At 40.4% G+C, this 16530-nt stretch overlaps 1 protein-coding gene across 1 annotated transcript in view; it reads left to right on the top strand.

Moving 5' to 3' along the window:
• Positions 1-5740, top strand: part of LOC117283195 (adoMet-dependent rRNA methyltransferase SPB1-like) — a 28637-nt gene extending 22897 nt beyond the window's left edge. Inside the window, exons 9-12 of the mRNA XM_033755874.1 lie at positions 352-560; positions 3059-3157; positions 4725-4826; positions 5633-5740. Of these exons, the coding sequence (XP_033611765.1) occupies positions 352-560; positions 3059-3157; positions 4725-4826; positions 5633-5740 (518 nt within the window). The remainder of the gene's footprint in view (positions 1-351; positions 561-3058; positions 3158-4724; positions 4827-5632) is intronic.
• The last annotated feature ends 10790 nt before the right edge of the window (positions 5741-16530 follow it).

Raw genomic sequence — 16530 nt, 5'->3', positions numbered from 1 at the left:
TGAATAGAGGTGGGTTGGACATCGAGTGCTGAATAAATATGTGCGGCAATGTGATATTGATCTAGGAGTGAGTGTTGTCTGTTAGACCGGCGAAAAAACGTGTAAGTATTTGGGATGTTCCCACACACCCATTCATGCAGCGTCTGTAGTCAACCATGCACGTGAAAATATTAATAACATATTTTATAGGACGCCATGAATCAAAAGAGAATAAGATAACACAAGAAGAATTTTGGAGATGTGATTACAAATCATTGACATAATTGCAGAATTCAGCCTTTCTCCTGGCCTTCATTACACGGAGCAATGAAAAAGTACGTCATTACTGATAGTTGCCTCTCTATGTTGCAGGAATTGCCACAATTGACAGCAGGGCGAGGTTTGAACCGCCAGAACATACCAACAGTTCATCTTCGAAACCAGGCTCCAGCATGGCCTTGAGACATAGACTGTTTCCAAGGCGTCGTACTATTTTGACCTATCCTATCCCCGATTACACTCAAATTAAGCCTAAAACGAACACTTATAATACACCAAAAATGTGTGTTCAAAATATACAGGTGAGTGGTGTGTTCACATATTCCGTGGATTACATTTAAGTGAGAAATCTTCCTCGTTGTTGTATTGTCTTACCCTTCCTTTCCTTGTGCTCTGTTTTTTTTTTGCTGTACTGAATGCATTCAGATTCTCGCTTATAATTTTGTCTTCTTTATCACTGATTAATTTTTGATATTTCTGGAATCTACACAATAACTATGAAGGTGTATATTTTAGTGATATTTGATGTTAATTAGTGAAATTCGGACACAAATTTGTATTGGTGCACTTCTAAGAATGTTCATCACGCTCGTTTGATGCAGCTCCCAACTTGTTGCTTGACGCGGTGTGAAACATCCACGTCCCACTACATCCCTAGCCTCACTGAACAGCCTTTCATATTGTTTGATAGCCGACGATACAGGTTTGAAATTGAGCAAATAACTGTATTTGTTCAGCAGATCAGGGCAAATGTTGACGTCAAAATTATCTCAAAAATTAATTGAATGTACGGGTACTCCATCCAATGATTACAGGTACAGTTTACATGAAAGAAATTTCAGTCCATGCGTGAGTCTTTGTTTTTCCTATGCTCCTATATTCTATACTAGCTGTGCCCGGCCACGTCTTGCTGTGGCTCAGTCTGCCCGTCCTTCCCTAGTTTGATTTTAAATTACTCGACGCATTGCTTCCGCTCCGCGAGTACGACGACCTAAGCTTTCTAACCGTCCACCCTCTCTTTAGGCTTCTTGCCCACAATGTGGTTGCCACTTGTCACTTAGACTGCCCTACCTGGTGCTGCCTCCGTTGAAGTTGTTAGGTCGTGGCTGGTTCCGGCTTGACCAGGCTCCACCGCTTCTTCCGGCTCCACCGCTTCCTCCTTCCGTTGCTGATTACGGGTTTGGAATTTCAACATAGAACCTGATATTATGGGCGCCAGCAAACAGCTAGGTGCTCTTTGTGATTCATTTTAAAGGAGGGAAGGTGTGAGTGGGATGGAAGCTGGCGATGGGTTTGGCTAGCTCCTGGCGATGAGTTCTCTCCTCAGGTCGTCTAAGGGTCAGGCTCGGACAAGGAGGGTGAAGCACTTCTGACCAACACAATGCACTTTGCACTGGAACACTTTATTGTTTTACACAGTCACTCGGAGTCAAAAATCTACACTATAAGGCCTAGTCTCGGCTTCCAAGCCGCCGGTGCTGTACTTGCTCAAATTATTTAGTTTAACGCGCAAGTATATTCGCGGGGTTTACCTCCGCCACGTTCGAAAGTTTTTTAGCGGACTCTTTAATCTTAAACTGGACTCTCTGCCGAGCCAGAGGTCCTAACTTAATTGTATCCGCCTCCTCTCTTCTCCTCCTAAATTCCCGGATAGGTGGATTCAAATAAGAGGAGTTGGCTTAATTTTGGTTCCGGCCAATGACCGATTGTTTTAGAAGCAGTTTCGGCCTAAAATCCCAAACAGCGAAAGTGACAGAGATATAACTTAGGAGGGTCGCTAATGAAACCCTGGCCCTCCCACTGTTGACTTATGACGGGTGGCGAATGTCACGTCTCGAAATTTCAAAGTGGCTCGCCGCCGTAAGTCAACTTCTAAATTTCTAAAGAAACTCAGTGGGGGTTCCATGAAGTATTATTTCTGCCCTTTTCGAAACAACCCCAGATGCTTGGAAGCAAGAACTAACAGATGTCTTTGTCCGCGCAAGTTCGGACTATCTGTTTGTTCTGACTGTGTCTTCCTGTTTCTTAGTAATTCTTACAATTCTACTTTATACGTAAACTACTGAAATAAAAAGAGGGGGGGAAGGATTTCAATGGTTCGGTTACAGCTTGTTCTTAGAAAACGAAAAGAAAAACAATGAACAATAAACTATACTTACGAAATAACTTCCACGCACATCTCGGATTCAGCGAATAAGTTATTGAAACCTCAGTTTTACAGCAGAGAGCACAATTATTATCACGTCCAGTACCACAATAAATTTCTTCGGAGCTGGACTATTATAACCCGGTTTCGGACGCAATAGAGAGCACTTTCCCCCCAAGGTTCCATTTCACGTGTTCTGTGCTCGTTGCCGCAGAAATGCATTATTTCCGTTGTTTCAACAGTTCTTTGCCACGGTTTTTCCAAGGCAACGATGTGTTGTTTCAACAGTTCGTTGCGACTGTTATTCCAAGGCAACGACCCGCTGTTTCAACAGTTCGTTGCCACGGTTCTTCCTAGGCAAGGATCTGTTGGTATTCGATGGACGACGTATAACACGTTACAGTACATTAATATTTAATACAATTAATACTTTTACCTGTTTTTACCTGTCACGGGTGTGACATCTACATAATAGGCATATAAAAACACAAGCGTGTTCGAATGCAACGTTGTGTCAAAATTTCGAAGCAATCGGGGAAGAACTTTCGGAGATCTTCGAGTAGAGCCAAACCAACACTTATGTTTTTATTTATATAGATTTTACAGCCCCGCGTTATGTACAGATTAGAGAGCTCGGTGTTTATTTCTGTCTAGATTTCGGATGTACAAGTTCGCAGGCAGGAGAAAAATTCAAGAAACAACGAGAACAACTTCAAGAAGTCTTCCAAGATACCTGTATTGGTCAAATCAAAGGTAAGAGGATTATGGAAGGGAGTCCACTCTAATCGTACGGGTATATTAGTTAGATTATTACATTAGTGTTAAATCTGTGGAAAAAAAAAATACTGTGACGTGTTGCGCAATGGTAATAGGCAGGTCAACATTCTCCCTCCCCTCCCCCTCGCCAGCCGCGACGCGCCGAGCAGAGCCGAAGTTAGCCGAGTCCCAGCATCCTGGTAGCTATGCAACGCGAGTCAACGGCTGTGACGTCACCACGGGATACCGCGGTTACTAGGCAGCAGTAAACAACTCCGGACAGCGTTGCTAGCAACACGGCGCCAGGCAACAAGGGTGCCTATTACGTGGCCGTATTCTGTGTTGTCCGGAACGAGGCTACATAAGGAGCAGCGAAGGCTATTCACAGTTAGTTCTCAAGGCAGCTACCTACGAGTTAGTTCCGAGAGAGTTCCGAGTTAGCCAGCAAACAGTCAGTTGTATTCTGGCATTTGCAGTGTAGTATTTGTGATACTGCCGATGGCAGTAATTGTCAGATTGTTAACAGTGTGATTGTAAGAGCGAATGTGAAATAAAATTCGCTATATCAAACACGGCGTGAAGTTATTTGTCGCGTTATACACCCAATACGTGACAATACATTCACTGAATAAACTCTTTATTGGAAAGAATTAAAAGTACAGTCGAACACTCGTTTAATTTTTGCTTTTAGGTTGGCATATTTTTACAATAAATCGAAAAATGTATAAAATTCCAGAAATATTTATCTTACGGAGATAACAAATACCCCTTTTTTTGCAACAAGTATCATGTTAATTTTACTAAAATATAGAATGAGTTATTTGGGGCCTTTCCAGCAGAATATCTTTATAATTTAACGTAACCACCCAGTTTTGTACTTCCCATTCTGCCCCACACTTACGTGGCGTATTTGAGGCTGACTCCAAGGTAAACATCTCGTTTTTCGTGGGATATTCGATGGCCTCCCACTTTACTGCACACAGCTACTGCACGTTTACCATCAGCTTCCTTTTCTTTTTTGCCAAAAAATGATTCATTTTTGAAAGTCTGGAAGCAGTTCACATATATTACGCAGGTGGATATACAAGAGATATACTCGTATCGTGCAAATACATGAAGTTCGAAAAATATTTCGGTATTTATGCTCCCATCAATATGCACCACACACGGGTTGGCGCAGCCTCCAAGAGGTAACAGTATCTGCGGTGTGACGTGTCTTCACAGTATTTGCAGAATTTCAGTAGAGAGCAAAGTATATTTTCGGCAAGTCGTGGAGGCAGAGCTGATTTTGAGCAAACAGTGTGTGTGGAACCTAGTTCTCGGCAAATTACGGCTCCACATTTTAGCTTAAAGATGAACTGTAGCTACTAAATTTCCGACAACTGAATGTGTGTAAGAGCCCAAATCAAGATACATGAAATGAGGCCATTTATGTGTTACGTGTTGGCTTTTGACGGGACTGCTATATATGAACTATTAGAAGAGGAATTTATTGAGGAAAATCTCTTAGTATAAACCCACATTATGGTTTTTACATTCGAGATCTGTGTTTTTTTATCTCTAGGTCTCGGAAGGACAATGCCGCAGGCAGGAGCAGCAAGCAACACCCAAGAGGGATTGGAAGGGGTCGAAGCCTTCCAAGATACCTGTATTGATCAAATCAAAGGTAGGATATTTGTAATAGGAATACCTCACTAATCCAGCATTAGTTTATTTCATATTGTCGTCAACAAAATATAACTGATAGTAAGCCGTGTAGGCAGAGCTAATTTTGAACAAACAGTGTGTGTGGAACCTCGTTCTGGGCAAGTTACGGCTCACCATTTTATCTTAAAGTTTAACTATAGTTACTGAATTTCCTACAACTAGATGCGGGAAAGAACCACATCAAGAATCATGAAATGAGGTCATTTATGTGTTACGTGCATTTGGCTTTTGCCGGGAATGCCAATTATGAACTATTAAGTATAAAATTTTGAAGAAACTGTCTTAGCAGAAACTTATATTATGATTTTTCCATTCGTGCTCTATAAATTAGAGCCGGAAATTGATGCCGGAAGCAGCGTCATCAGCAGCGACTTGAAGCACAGAGCAAATGATGCTCCAGATGGTTCAAGTGCGTATAGCAAAAGACGTGACCAGAGTGGTTTGAACGGCTGTTGTACTGCGATGTGGAAAGCAAATGGAAAAACTACCACATTATCACTTTTCCTGTGTAGTCCCTATACAAAAACAGAGATCCCATGATAAGACAAATCGGAGGGGCGGATAGAAGTGCCCAAAAGACGAGGAAGAAGACGTAAGAAGATGCTGGATGACCTTGGGGACAGAAGAGGATATTTTAATTGAAGGAGAAAGTTTGAGATCGCATTAAGTGGAGGACCTGTTTTGGAAGAGACTGTGGACCTGTCTTCTGACAGATTACTGATGAATGAATCAATGAAATTATAGCGCTGTCTTCTTTATCTCTAGGTCTTGGAAGGACAAGCGGGCAGGCAGGAGCAGCAAACAAAAAAGAAGAGGGACTGGAAAGGGGCGAAGCCTTCCAAGATACCTGTATTGATCAAATCAAAGGTATGATAATTGTGAATGGGATGCCTCTCTAGTACTGCATTGGTTTATTTCTTCTTGTCATCAACACAATGTAATTAATATGCAGTATTCTGGGATGTAATATAAGTACATATAAATTATGTATAAGTATATTACAACAGACGATGACAAATTTTTAATCTTTCGCATACGTATCTCTCTTTGGAATCATATTGTGCTATTTTCATATAATAAATTTGGAAACGACTTAATTTGGATAAATATGAAATTCCAGCGGTAATGTTTGTTTAAGCGTTCGCGTGAAATGTGGGACCTTACGTAAATATTGAACGCATATATTACATAATTCATAAAAATAATATAATTTTATATAAAATGCATAATTTCGAAATATTCAGCACACACCCTTCAGGCTATATTTTAGTTCCTAATATTGTCTCCAAACATTCATGTTCACCTTTAAACAGTGCCTCCATAATTTACTCTTTCGACAACATCATGTGGCGTTATGAATATATAGTCCAAAAAGTTACAAACTTTGGTGCGTGAAATATTAGGAATGATTTCTGCGTTACAAAAGCATCCGCCTTCGCATTTATCGTCAATTTGTACTAAATTTGTGTAGAAATGTTTAATAAGTGTTCATACAAAACTTCTCTTGTGAACTTAGTTAAGAATACCGAAGCGGCCTCCGTAGTCTAGGGGTAACGTTCCCAGCTCATGACTCAAGGTACGTGGGTTCAAACCCGGCGGAGGTCGTGGAATTTTTAAGGGCGGAAAATTCAGGGAACAAGTCCTCCGGGAGGGACTTTAAGCCGTGGGTACCGTAAAAGGACCCCATGTCTCAAGGAGACCTCTGTGCCAAATTCAGGACACTTCCCGCCCAACAGTAGTTTCTAACGCCTCTGGTAGATGGGAGAAGCATCTAGATACCGCTGAGCCAGTACAGGCCGAACTCGCTGACTGAGTCGGGACTGAAGTCACGCACCAGTAACGGTAGGGTATAGAGACTGGTAGAATAGTAAAGGGTGACGCACAATGGGCCAATACTTGGTCTAAGTGCATCGGGACACCCACCCTCTCCAAATAACTAACTAACTAACTAATAATAACGAATTTCAGAGGACTCAAATAATTAAGAAATGTGGAGAAATTGTGCAGATACATTAGATGTGACACATGATGGAACTACATTTACTTTAATGACAGACATACACCTCAAACAATTGTAGAACACACAAAACACGTTTAAATGCAGCCACTAAATCATTAGAATAGATCTGGTGAGATATATCTCCTTCTTACTACATCCAATGTAGGTAAAGCTATGAAGTGAGAAGCACAAATTGATGCAACGAGTGTTTTTATTTTTCCCGTTTCTATAAATTTTAAGATTGAAAATTGGAAAATTTCTTGTAAATATTCGATCCTATGTATTTATTTTCCTATAGGTCCCGAAAGAAGAGCCCAGCATTCATGAGAATATTTTAACAACTGACAAGACAATTACGAGTATTAATGATTATTGCCTATTTCTTTCACACATTTACAACTACGCAACAGGTGAGTAAATATTTTGGTTGTGACAGGTAAAGTTCTTCTTGTACTTAACTAATTAAGCACTGGATAATGAAACAAGTATGGGTGGATTTATATATAGACCATTGAAAATTTTTGCCTTGTGCGGCACAAGAACTCCGACCACTTGGTCGTCCAGCCCGAATTAAGCAATGCAATTCCATTTAACTGTTGGACCCAGAAAGAGATAGTGGTGCTAGATCTGTAGAAAATATCACACATTCCCTGAAGAAATTCGTTTTGGGGAGAAATAAATTACTGTTGAACACTCATTGAATTTTTGCTTTGAGGTTGGCATATTTTTAGAATAAATCTAAAAACATATACAATTCAAGAGATATGAATTTGGAACAGAAAGTTTTTCCTCGGTGTTCACATGAAATTTCAGCTTTAAATTAAGGAGATAACCAAGACCCTTTCATCACAACAATTTGATGTTATTGTTAATAAAATATAGGATGCATTACCTGGGCGCTTTCCAGCATAATGTCTTTATGATCTAAAGTAACCACCCAGCTTTCGTACTTCCCATTCTGCCCCGCACTTAAGGGGAGTATTTGAGGTTGACTGGATGGCAAGCATCCATTTTTGTTCATGAGATATTCGATGGCCTTCCACTTTTCTGCACTCATCCAGTGTCCATTTATCATCAGCTTCTTACTCTTTTTGCCAAAACTGATTCCTTTTGAAAGTCTGGAAGCAGTACACGTATATTATGCAGGTGGGTATATATGAGACATATTGTGCAAATACATGAAATTGCAACACAGATTTAGGTAGTTATGCTGCCATTCACAAGCAGCATACACGGGTTGGCACAGCCTCAAAGAGCTAACAGTATCTCAGGTTTAACGTGTCTCCATGCTACTTGAAGAATTTCAGTGGAGAGAAAAGCATAATTTTGGCAAGTCGTAGAGACAGAGCTGATTTTGAGCAAAATTGTGTGAAGAAACAAGTTCTCGAAAAATAACGGCTCAACATTTTTGCTTAAATCTAAATGTAGCTACTGAATTTCCGACCACTGTGTGCAGATAAGAGCCGAACTCAAGAAGCACGAAATGAGACCATTTATATATTACGTGCATTTGGCAATTCCTGGGACAGCTAAATATAAGATATTAAAGCTGGTAAATATTGGTGAAAATCAGGACCCCTCAGAATGATTTTTTCATTCTTGTTGTACAAATTAGAAAGCTCTTTGTTTATTTCTGTCTACATTTAGGAAGGATATGTCCGCAGGCAGAGGCAGAAGCAGAATGCAACCTAGAAAAAGAAATATGAGGGGAAGGAACCGTCCAAGGTACGTGCACTAATAAAATCATAGGTAGGATAGTTGTGGATATCATTCCTCTCTAATCCTGCATTATTGTCATTAACTCATTGTAACTAATACGCAAAAGTGTGGGTTGTAATTTAAGTAAGTGTATCTTATATACACGCAGGTTACTGAAAACAGTTATGTAATAGGTTTTAGATAATTTTGAATCTTTGGATAAGGATCTCTTTCTTGGGAAGTAAATTTGTTATTTGCACAAAATTAATTTGGAAATGACTTAAATTTGATAGATGTGAAATTCGAACAGAAAATTTGAGTAAGTGTTCACATGAAATGTGTGCTCTATTATAAATAAATCACGAGGCCATTGACAGCAGAGGATTAATTAAAAATATACTAAATATCTATAAAATGTATGAGTTCGAAATATTCATCTCATATCTTTTAGATTAATTGAAAGTTCCAAGCATTGTCTCCAAACCTTCATGGTCGAGTTTAAACAGTGCCTCGATGATTTACTCTTTCGAAAGCATCGTGTGGCGTCATGAAGATACAGTCCAAAATAATTACTAGTTTTTGTGCATGCAATATTAGGAATGGCTTCTGTTTTACAAAATGCATCCACCTTCGCACTTATCGTCAATTTGTACGAAATTTGAGCAGAAAAGTGTAATAAGTGTTCACACAAAACTTAGTTAGGAATGACGAACTTCAGAGTACACAAATAATTAAGAATAGTATTGTAACGAAAGCTCTAGATCGCATTAAGTGGAGGAATTGTTTTGGAAGTGATTGTGGACCTGTCGTCTTGACAGATTACTGATGATGATGATGATTGTAACGTGTTTTGCTACTGAAGACGCCGTTCAAATAGTTAATTGGTTTATTTAACAACCTACAAGTCTTGGCTACAATAAATTTTCACACTGTTACGGGTTTACACACTTTACAAACCCTACATAATATTCTATTCAATCTCTATTCAGAAGTCTTCACGTATTAATTACGTGGGAGCTATGCAGGTTGGACCAGACTCAATTATGCAGTTTTTGATCATGAATAACTAACCAATCCAACAACACGCGGGATAATGGGAAAGTACCTTCTGTTGTCGATAGATGGCAGCATCATAAGGTATGCTGTGAACCAGGTCAATATTCTGCCTGCTTAGTGCGCATAGAGGAAACGTCATGGCCGGTAGACGGTTGTCTATCGAGCAGCGTGTAAAATGTGTGCGCCTTTTCTCAGTTACTAACAATGTATCAGAAGTCCAGCGCAGGATGTTGGAAAAGTTTGGACCGCCAGCAGACACAGGGACACAATCGTCCGAATAAACACGCAGTGTGATGAAACTGTCAGTGCTTTGTATCCCAAGCATCCTGGTCACCCGAGAACTCTCCGAACTACTGACACACAAGCACGTGTTTCTGAGGAACTGGCATCATCTCCTCAGAAATCGAAGTCTACCCGCCGTTTGTCGGCCCTACTGGATATTTCGAGGATAATTTTGCGGAGAGTTTTGAGTGACATGAAGCTGACGTCATACCATCCACGGATTATTCATGTTCTTAACGAGGACGACTTCGACAGGCGACTTGAGTTCGCCGAGTTGGTGCTGACCAAGTTTCAGGTGAACCCTGACCTTATCCGGAATATTGTCTGGACTGATGAGGCCAAATTTCACACATCATAATCGGTCAACAGACACAACTGCGAGTTTTGGCGGCCAGAGAACCCCAGTGCCACCATTGAATACGATTTCCAGTCCCCGGGAGTAATGGTGTGGGGCGGCGTGACGTACGAAGGACTGATTGGCCCGTTCTTCTTTGAATGTTGCATCACGGGGGAAACCTACCTAAAGTTGCTGAGGGAAAGTGTCATCCCAGAACTTCAGAGGAGAGAGAACTTTGATGAACTGTGGTGGCAGCAAGATGGTGCCCCACCGCACTTCGCCAATATTGTTCGGGCGTTCTTGCATCAAGTTTTTCCTCAACGCTGGATTGGCAGTCGAGGACCTGTGGAGTGGCCAGCCCGATCACCCGACATCACCCAACCAGACTTTTTCCTTCGAGGTTACCTCACAGACAAGGTGTACGCTAATCCCATTGACAGTGTGAAACAACTGCGTGAGGTGATTGCTCACGAGTTCAATAAATTTCCGGTCAATATGTGTAGAAAGGCGTGTGAAAATGTTGCTTTCCGTCTGCAAGCCTTTGTTGACTTAAATGGTGCCTAGGTTGACCAGCATCTTGAAAATCGATGACTTATGTGTGTGCGATTCCGTTTTTGTAACCATTGCAATTGTTAACATTTATCAATAGAAATAACATCTAATCAAAAACTGCCTAATTAAGTCTGGCCAACCCTGTACAAGTGTCACTGTATTACACATTCCCAATTACTTCTCTTGTGAACCAAAGATCTGCTTCTCACACTACTAACTAACTACTAAATAGTGTTCGCTGCTGCTTATTTAACCTCGGCACGGACAACACAGAAAACAGTTATGTAATAGGTACCGCTGTTTAGTACCGTCGTGTTTACCGATTTTCTAGCAACAGTCGTTGCACGGCTCACCTGTTGCGTGACGTCATGTTTACCGCCTGCCTAGCAACACTGTGGAGGGTTGTTTACTGCTATGTAGCAACCGCGGCATCCCTTGGTAACGTCACCGCGGGAGGGGGCGGGGTATTGACTGGCCTATTACCGTAGCAGAGGCAAGGCTCCGAAGGTGTTACGTAACCGCTGGCGGGGGAGCGAGTGTCCTGCATAGTGCAAATACGTCACTATATATATATAACAAATACGAGTATATTAGATAAAATCTTAACGAGATACCTTTCAGATTAATCGCAATCTCCAAAGTTCAGTCTCTGCCCTTTCTGGTCCTGTGCCCCGCTCTTAAATTGCGCGTTCCTGATGACTTATTTTGAAGGCATGATGTAGCATGTAGCAAGTAGATGGATGGAATCCAAGGAATTTTTTCATATTTGTGCAGGGGATATTAGGAAGAACTTCTGTTTCACGGATTCCATCCAATCTCACTAATCTTCAGCTTGTGTTGAAGTAGCCTGCAAGTAGACTGCAAGTTGCTCAGGAGACTTATATCAACAATGATCTTGCTTTCAGACTTCTGTGTGGGAGAGGGAGAGGCTATTATACTTCTCCATGACCTGCATTCCTTGATCATTGTACATGATATTAGAAGAATATCCTTGTTGCCGAGCAAGTACAGGAAGACATAAGTGCTGCAGTACATGCTGGTGATATTGGAGTGTTCTCAGTAATACTCGTATATGTCAGTGTTCATCGTCAAACAGATTCTTTAGGTGTAAACTGTGCTGGAAACAGGGAACGATGACCTAGATTCCTTGATCATTGTATATGATGTTCGAAGAGAATCCTTGTTGCTGAGCAAGTACAGGAAGACATAAGTGCTGCAGTATATGCTGGTAACACGGGAGTATTCTCAGTAATATACGTAAGTGTTCATCGTCAAACAGGTTATGATCGGCATCTGAGTTCCAGGTATCAGCTAATGTCTTCATATATTTCAAACAGTACAGTGATACAAAGCGCTCTGACACGCGTGCCCTTCTGAGTGCTTGGTAGCGACCGGTGCTTCATCTGCAACTCTACTGGAAACTATGATGACAGAGGTGGCTAACTTGTATTCTGTGGAATGGCGTGTCACAGCTGCCAATAAGAACATCATTAACTTTGACTGCTTCAAGTCTACTATCGCTCACTTCACCAGCAGTGACCAGTAGATGGTAGTATGAAAGTTACCACAAGAATCTCTGTTCCTTGTTTACGTAGGCGCTAGTTTTGCTGTTAGTACAAAATGTTTTTAGTATTATGGCCATCAAATTTAAAATAGCTTCAATGTGAAAGCATGCAATGAGTACCGAAGTCTATTTTTCTTTCTGCAAGTCATATATTGTCTATTCATGCTTGCTCAAATGACTCCCACAGACATTCTTGCCAAATTTAATTGCTCTCTTCTGACTTTCTCGATTCATTATGAGAGCATGAATTTGTCTTGTTACTGATCATTGTATTACTTCCTTACTGGCCTAATGTGTTTATCTATAATGTAAATACTTTTATCTATACTGTGCTCCTTCTGTAATTGTTCTCGGTGCGGTTGACTCGGCACATAAATAATAATGAATTGAATAATAATAATAATAATAATAATAATTATTATTATTATTATTATTATGTAGTATGAGGCATTAAAGTTCATTATTTCAGTTAACATAGTTCTTATTCTGCAAAAATATTACAAAATATTAATATCTGGACAACTATTTGGGTTGCTTGTTGTACATAATTTTAATATATTGTTCGTGGTTCTTTGATATGTGTTGTTGACATGATATGTATATTTTGGATTCATATTACTGATTAAAAATTATCTGGCGTGAATAAAATCTTCATTCAATTTTAGCCAGGGTTCACCTACCTTATATATATAGGAATAATAATTTTCCCTTTTATTATATATAATTTAATGAAGAATTGATATTTGGATATATGAATATATGTTGATACTGAGGTATTTATCACTGAAAATGTTGTGAATAACTTTATGGTCCTTGTATCAGTGTCATATTTCACTTATTCCTTTATTTATTTTAGACTTACATGGCAATTCTCAGGTTTATGTCGCAAATATATGTGGTTCACTCATAACAGTATGTGAATTCATTTTTTTATTTAACTTTCTATTAATTTTAACCGGAGATTCCTCCAATGGGGCAACACAGTGAAACCAACTTACGACATATGATATACCCGACGATGCCATGTAAATTCGAAATATGATTCGATAATGCGATGGAACCCTTAGTAAACCAGTCCACGCCGCATGAATTACTCGTATGTGATTCTGACAATCTAAGTCGGATTCAGGATCGAGTTCAAACTCTGCCTAATACAGCCGAAAAATCCCTCACATAATTTCAACCATGTGACATTTTGAAAGATATAGGACCCCCTGTAATTATGAAAGGCCTGCGGCAATAATACCATTCCAAATGAATATATCAAGCACCTTGCAAGATGTCTTATTCGGCAATGATGCCATTCCAAATTATTGTCTCAAGCACCCTGCAAGTTGTCTTTTTCGGTATTGATGCCATTCCAAATTATTGTCTCAACCACCTTGCAAGATGTTATGTTCGGCATTGATGCCAGTCGAAATTATTATCTCAACCACCTTGGAAGATGTCTTGTTCAGCATTGATAACATTGCAAATTATTATCTCAACTACCTTGCAATATGTCTTGTTCGGCATTGATGCCATTCCAAATTATTGTCTTAAGCACCTTCCAACATTGCTTGTTCGGCAATGATGCCAATACAAATCATTGTCTCAAGCACCTTGCAAGAATATGTCTTTTTCATATAACGCAATTGTTTGATCTCTGTTTCCAATCTGTCTCTTCCCTGCCTCTTGGAATGAAGCTAAATCTCAACTATGTCATAGCCTGGCAAGGGCCCGAAAATTCTCTACAATTTACGTCCGATTAGTCTCCTGTCCTCTGCGTGCATTTTTTAAATATATATTTTAAATAATGGTCAATAGACACACTGAAGAAAGATACAGGCAAGCGAAAATCAGTTTGCCTGACGTGCGCGTAACAGCACGATACTGCAATGTTTGAAGCTAGCGGATCTCGTCACACACAATATGCCGATGGCTGCAGTATTCTTGGATACTAAGAAATCCTCTGACAACCAGGTACTCTGGCCTACTATATAAATTGTTAGAACCACCATTTTCAGAAAGTGGGGTATACACAGCTCGTTACAGCAAGTAATTATAGCGCTATGGCTTATCTAAACACTTCACAAATAATTCCAGCACACTAAAGCCTCAGTCCTTTACAATCTTCTCTATTCGCTGCTTGGTAACAGCTCTCAACAAAGAATATTTTTCAGCTTCTGTGCTCACGTCGTTGCCCATTGGCTAATTAAATATCAAATTCACAATGCGACTGACAGTCAGGCAGTCAGTAAGTCTTGATGTCGAGTCACATCTGGGGCTCATGATCACATATTTATTACTCTTTGACAGTTATCTTGTTGACGGTCTTCTTTTCGTGGGGCACTTTCTCTGACGAGAGGACGGGTCTGTATTTTTATCTGATACTGGCCCTCGCAGCGCAGTCTTTCTCGGGTCCGATTCCTTTGGGACTCGAGACCATGTTTCACTGTCTCAGATATGGTACTTGGAGGTATTCGACCCCGTCTCCACACAAGGGACTTCTGAATTAACAAATTTAGAGTCACATTGCGAACCCGCCTCCACACGCGGGTTGACGTGTTTAGCTAATACCAATTAATTGCCTCATTTATCCTCGCTCTATAACTTCGGCACGGACAGCGTAGAGATTCCAGCAGTTCCTATATTGTTGCGTGTGGATTCGTTGATATTGGAATATGTTTGTAAGATTTGAGGCTTTCACTGCGGTGACTATGAAGAAAGCAGTCTTCTGGGATTTGGCACCGTGTATATGTGGTGTTAACCGACGTTTCGGAGGAACGTATCGCCCCCATCTTCAGGTTTGAAGAAAAAGTTTAAGAAATCTGCAAGCGACAACACCGTGAGAAACGGTTAGTTTGCGAGGGATTTACTCAATAACGGCTCTTTTATATTTCCTTATCTCGCGGTCTTTGATCAGCAGCGTTTGTATATGCTACAATATAAAATATGTGGCTGACTGATTCAATCCAAGAGACTGAACTCAGCATCAATGTTTGTTTCTTTAATTAGTATGTGTGTATATTACATCGAGGTTGTGCGTGGTACAATGATCTGGGCCTCTCACTGTCATTTATCCCACACAATTTGGCAGATTATTATCATTATGAGTGGGATTTGGGGTCGTCACGGCAGTGTCTGTGATACTGACAGTGTCTGGAACATGATGCCGCTTAGTGTGGTAGAGAACACAAACGCGAAAGTGAGACCTGAGGTCCCAACTATGACAATTGGTATGTGATGCACAATATTGCAGCCAGTTGAGCCGTTGCCATGAAACGACCCCGAGATGGGCCGTTATACCAAGGCATCGGCTCGGTAAACAAGTTCCCGTAGCAAGAAATCGACACGAAACAATAGAAAGGCTCTGCTTGGTCTGTGTCGAAGACGCATGAGGAGGATAATTGAGGAGAGCAGGAAGTTCTGTACGGGAGTCTGTGAAAAGGAAAGGACCTGAGCCGGAGGCAAAGGAATAGTCACTGTTGGAGACGTTACCAGGAAACGCCTACTATCAGACTGAGAACACTAGACTGTGTGCTCTAGTGAACTCTAAATTGTGGAAATAGCTATGGAATAACAGTCACTTGTAGTTACGACCTGTAAGTGGTCAATATACATTTTCATCAATTCAAACCCCGACTATACTCTACATACTACGTGAAAACAGTACCGGTTGAACTTCATGTCAACTTATCTTTCCTTCTAACAAACCATTTCAAGTAACGCCGTACAGTTCGATCTAATTTCGCGGAGGGTTCGGAGAAATATTCTGAGTCATTACGCACACAAAACAAGTAATCAGCAATAAGCAGTTTGGTTTTCCTCTGACCATGAAGATAGAGACAGTTCGATCCACTGAAACTTCGGTGAAATATTTCCCGCCTTGACATCACATCCTATCTTATTCACCGCTGGAGAATATGAAGTCCAAAATTTTAAGTTAAGTTCATTATCTCTGGTATTAGTAATTCGTGTATTCCTATTGGCCTTTAGGGCTGTTGCGTTTTCAAGTCAAACTAATCATAACTGAATTTAATTGTGCATACTAATACAGTTCTTGTATATATTTCACCCATTAAGATGGCTAGTGCGAGAATTCTACTGGCATATATTCTGGAGATGGTTCGAATGGCGACTGGAATACCGACTATTGTCGTCAGTAGTTTTCATGTGTTTCCTCAGTCCCTTCA

Source organism: Cryptotermes secundus, unplaced genomic scaffold, assembly GCF_002891405.2.
Source record: "Cryptotermes secundus unplaced genomic scaffold, Csec_1.0 scaffold1792, whole genome shotgun sequence".
NCBI lineage: Eukaryota > Metazoa > Arthropoda > Insecta > Blattodea > Kalotermitidae > Cryptotermes > Cryptotermes secundus.
The sequence above is the reverse complement of the archived record's forward strand: the minus strand, read 5'-3'. Positions and strand labels throughout refer to the sequence as shown.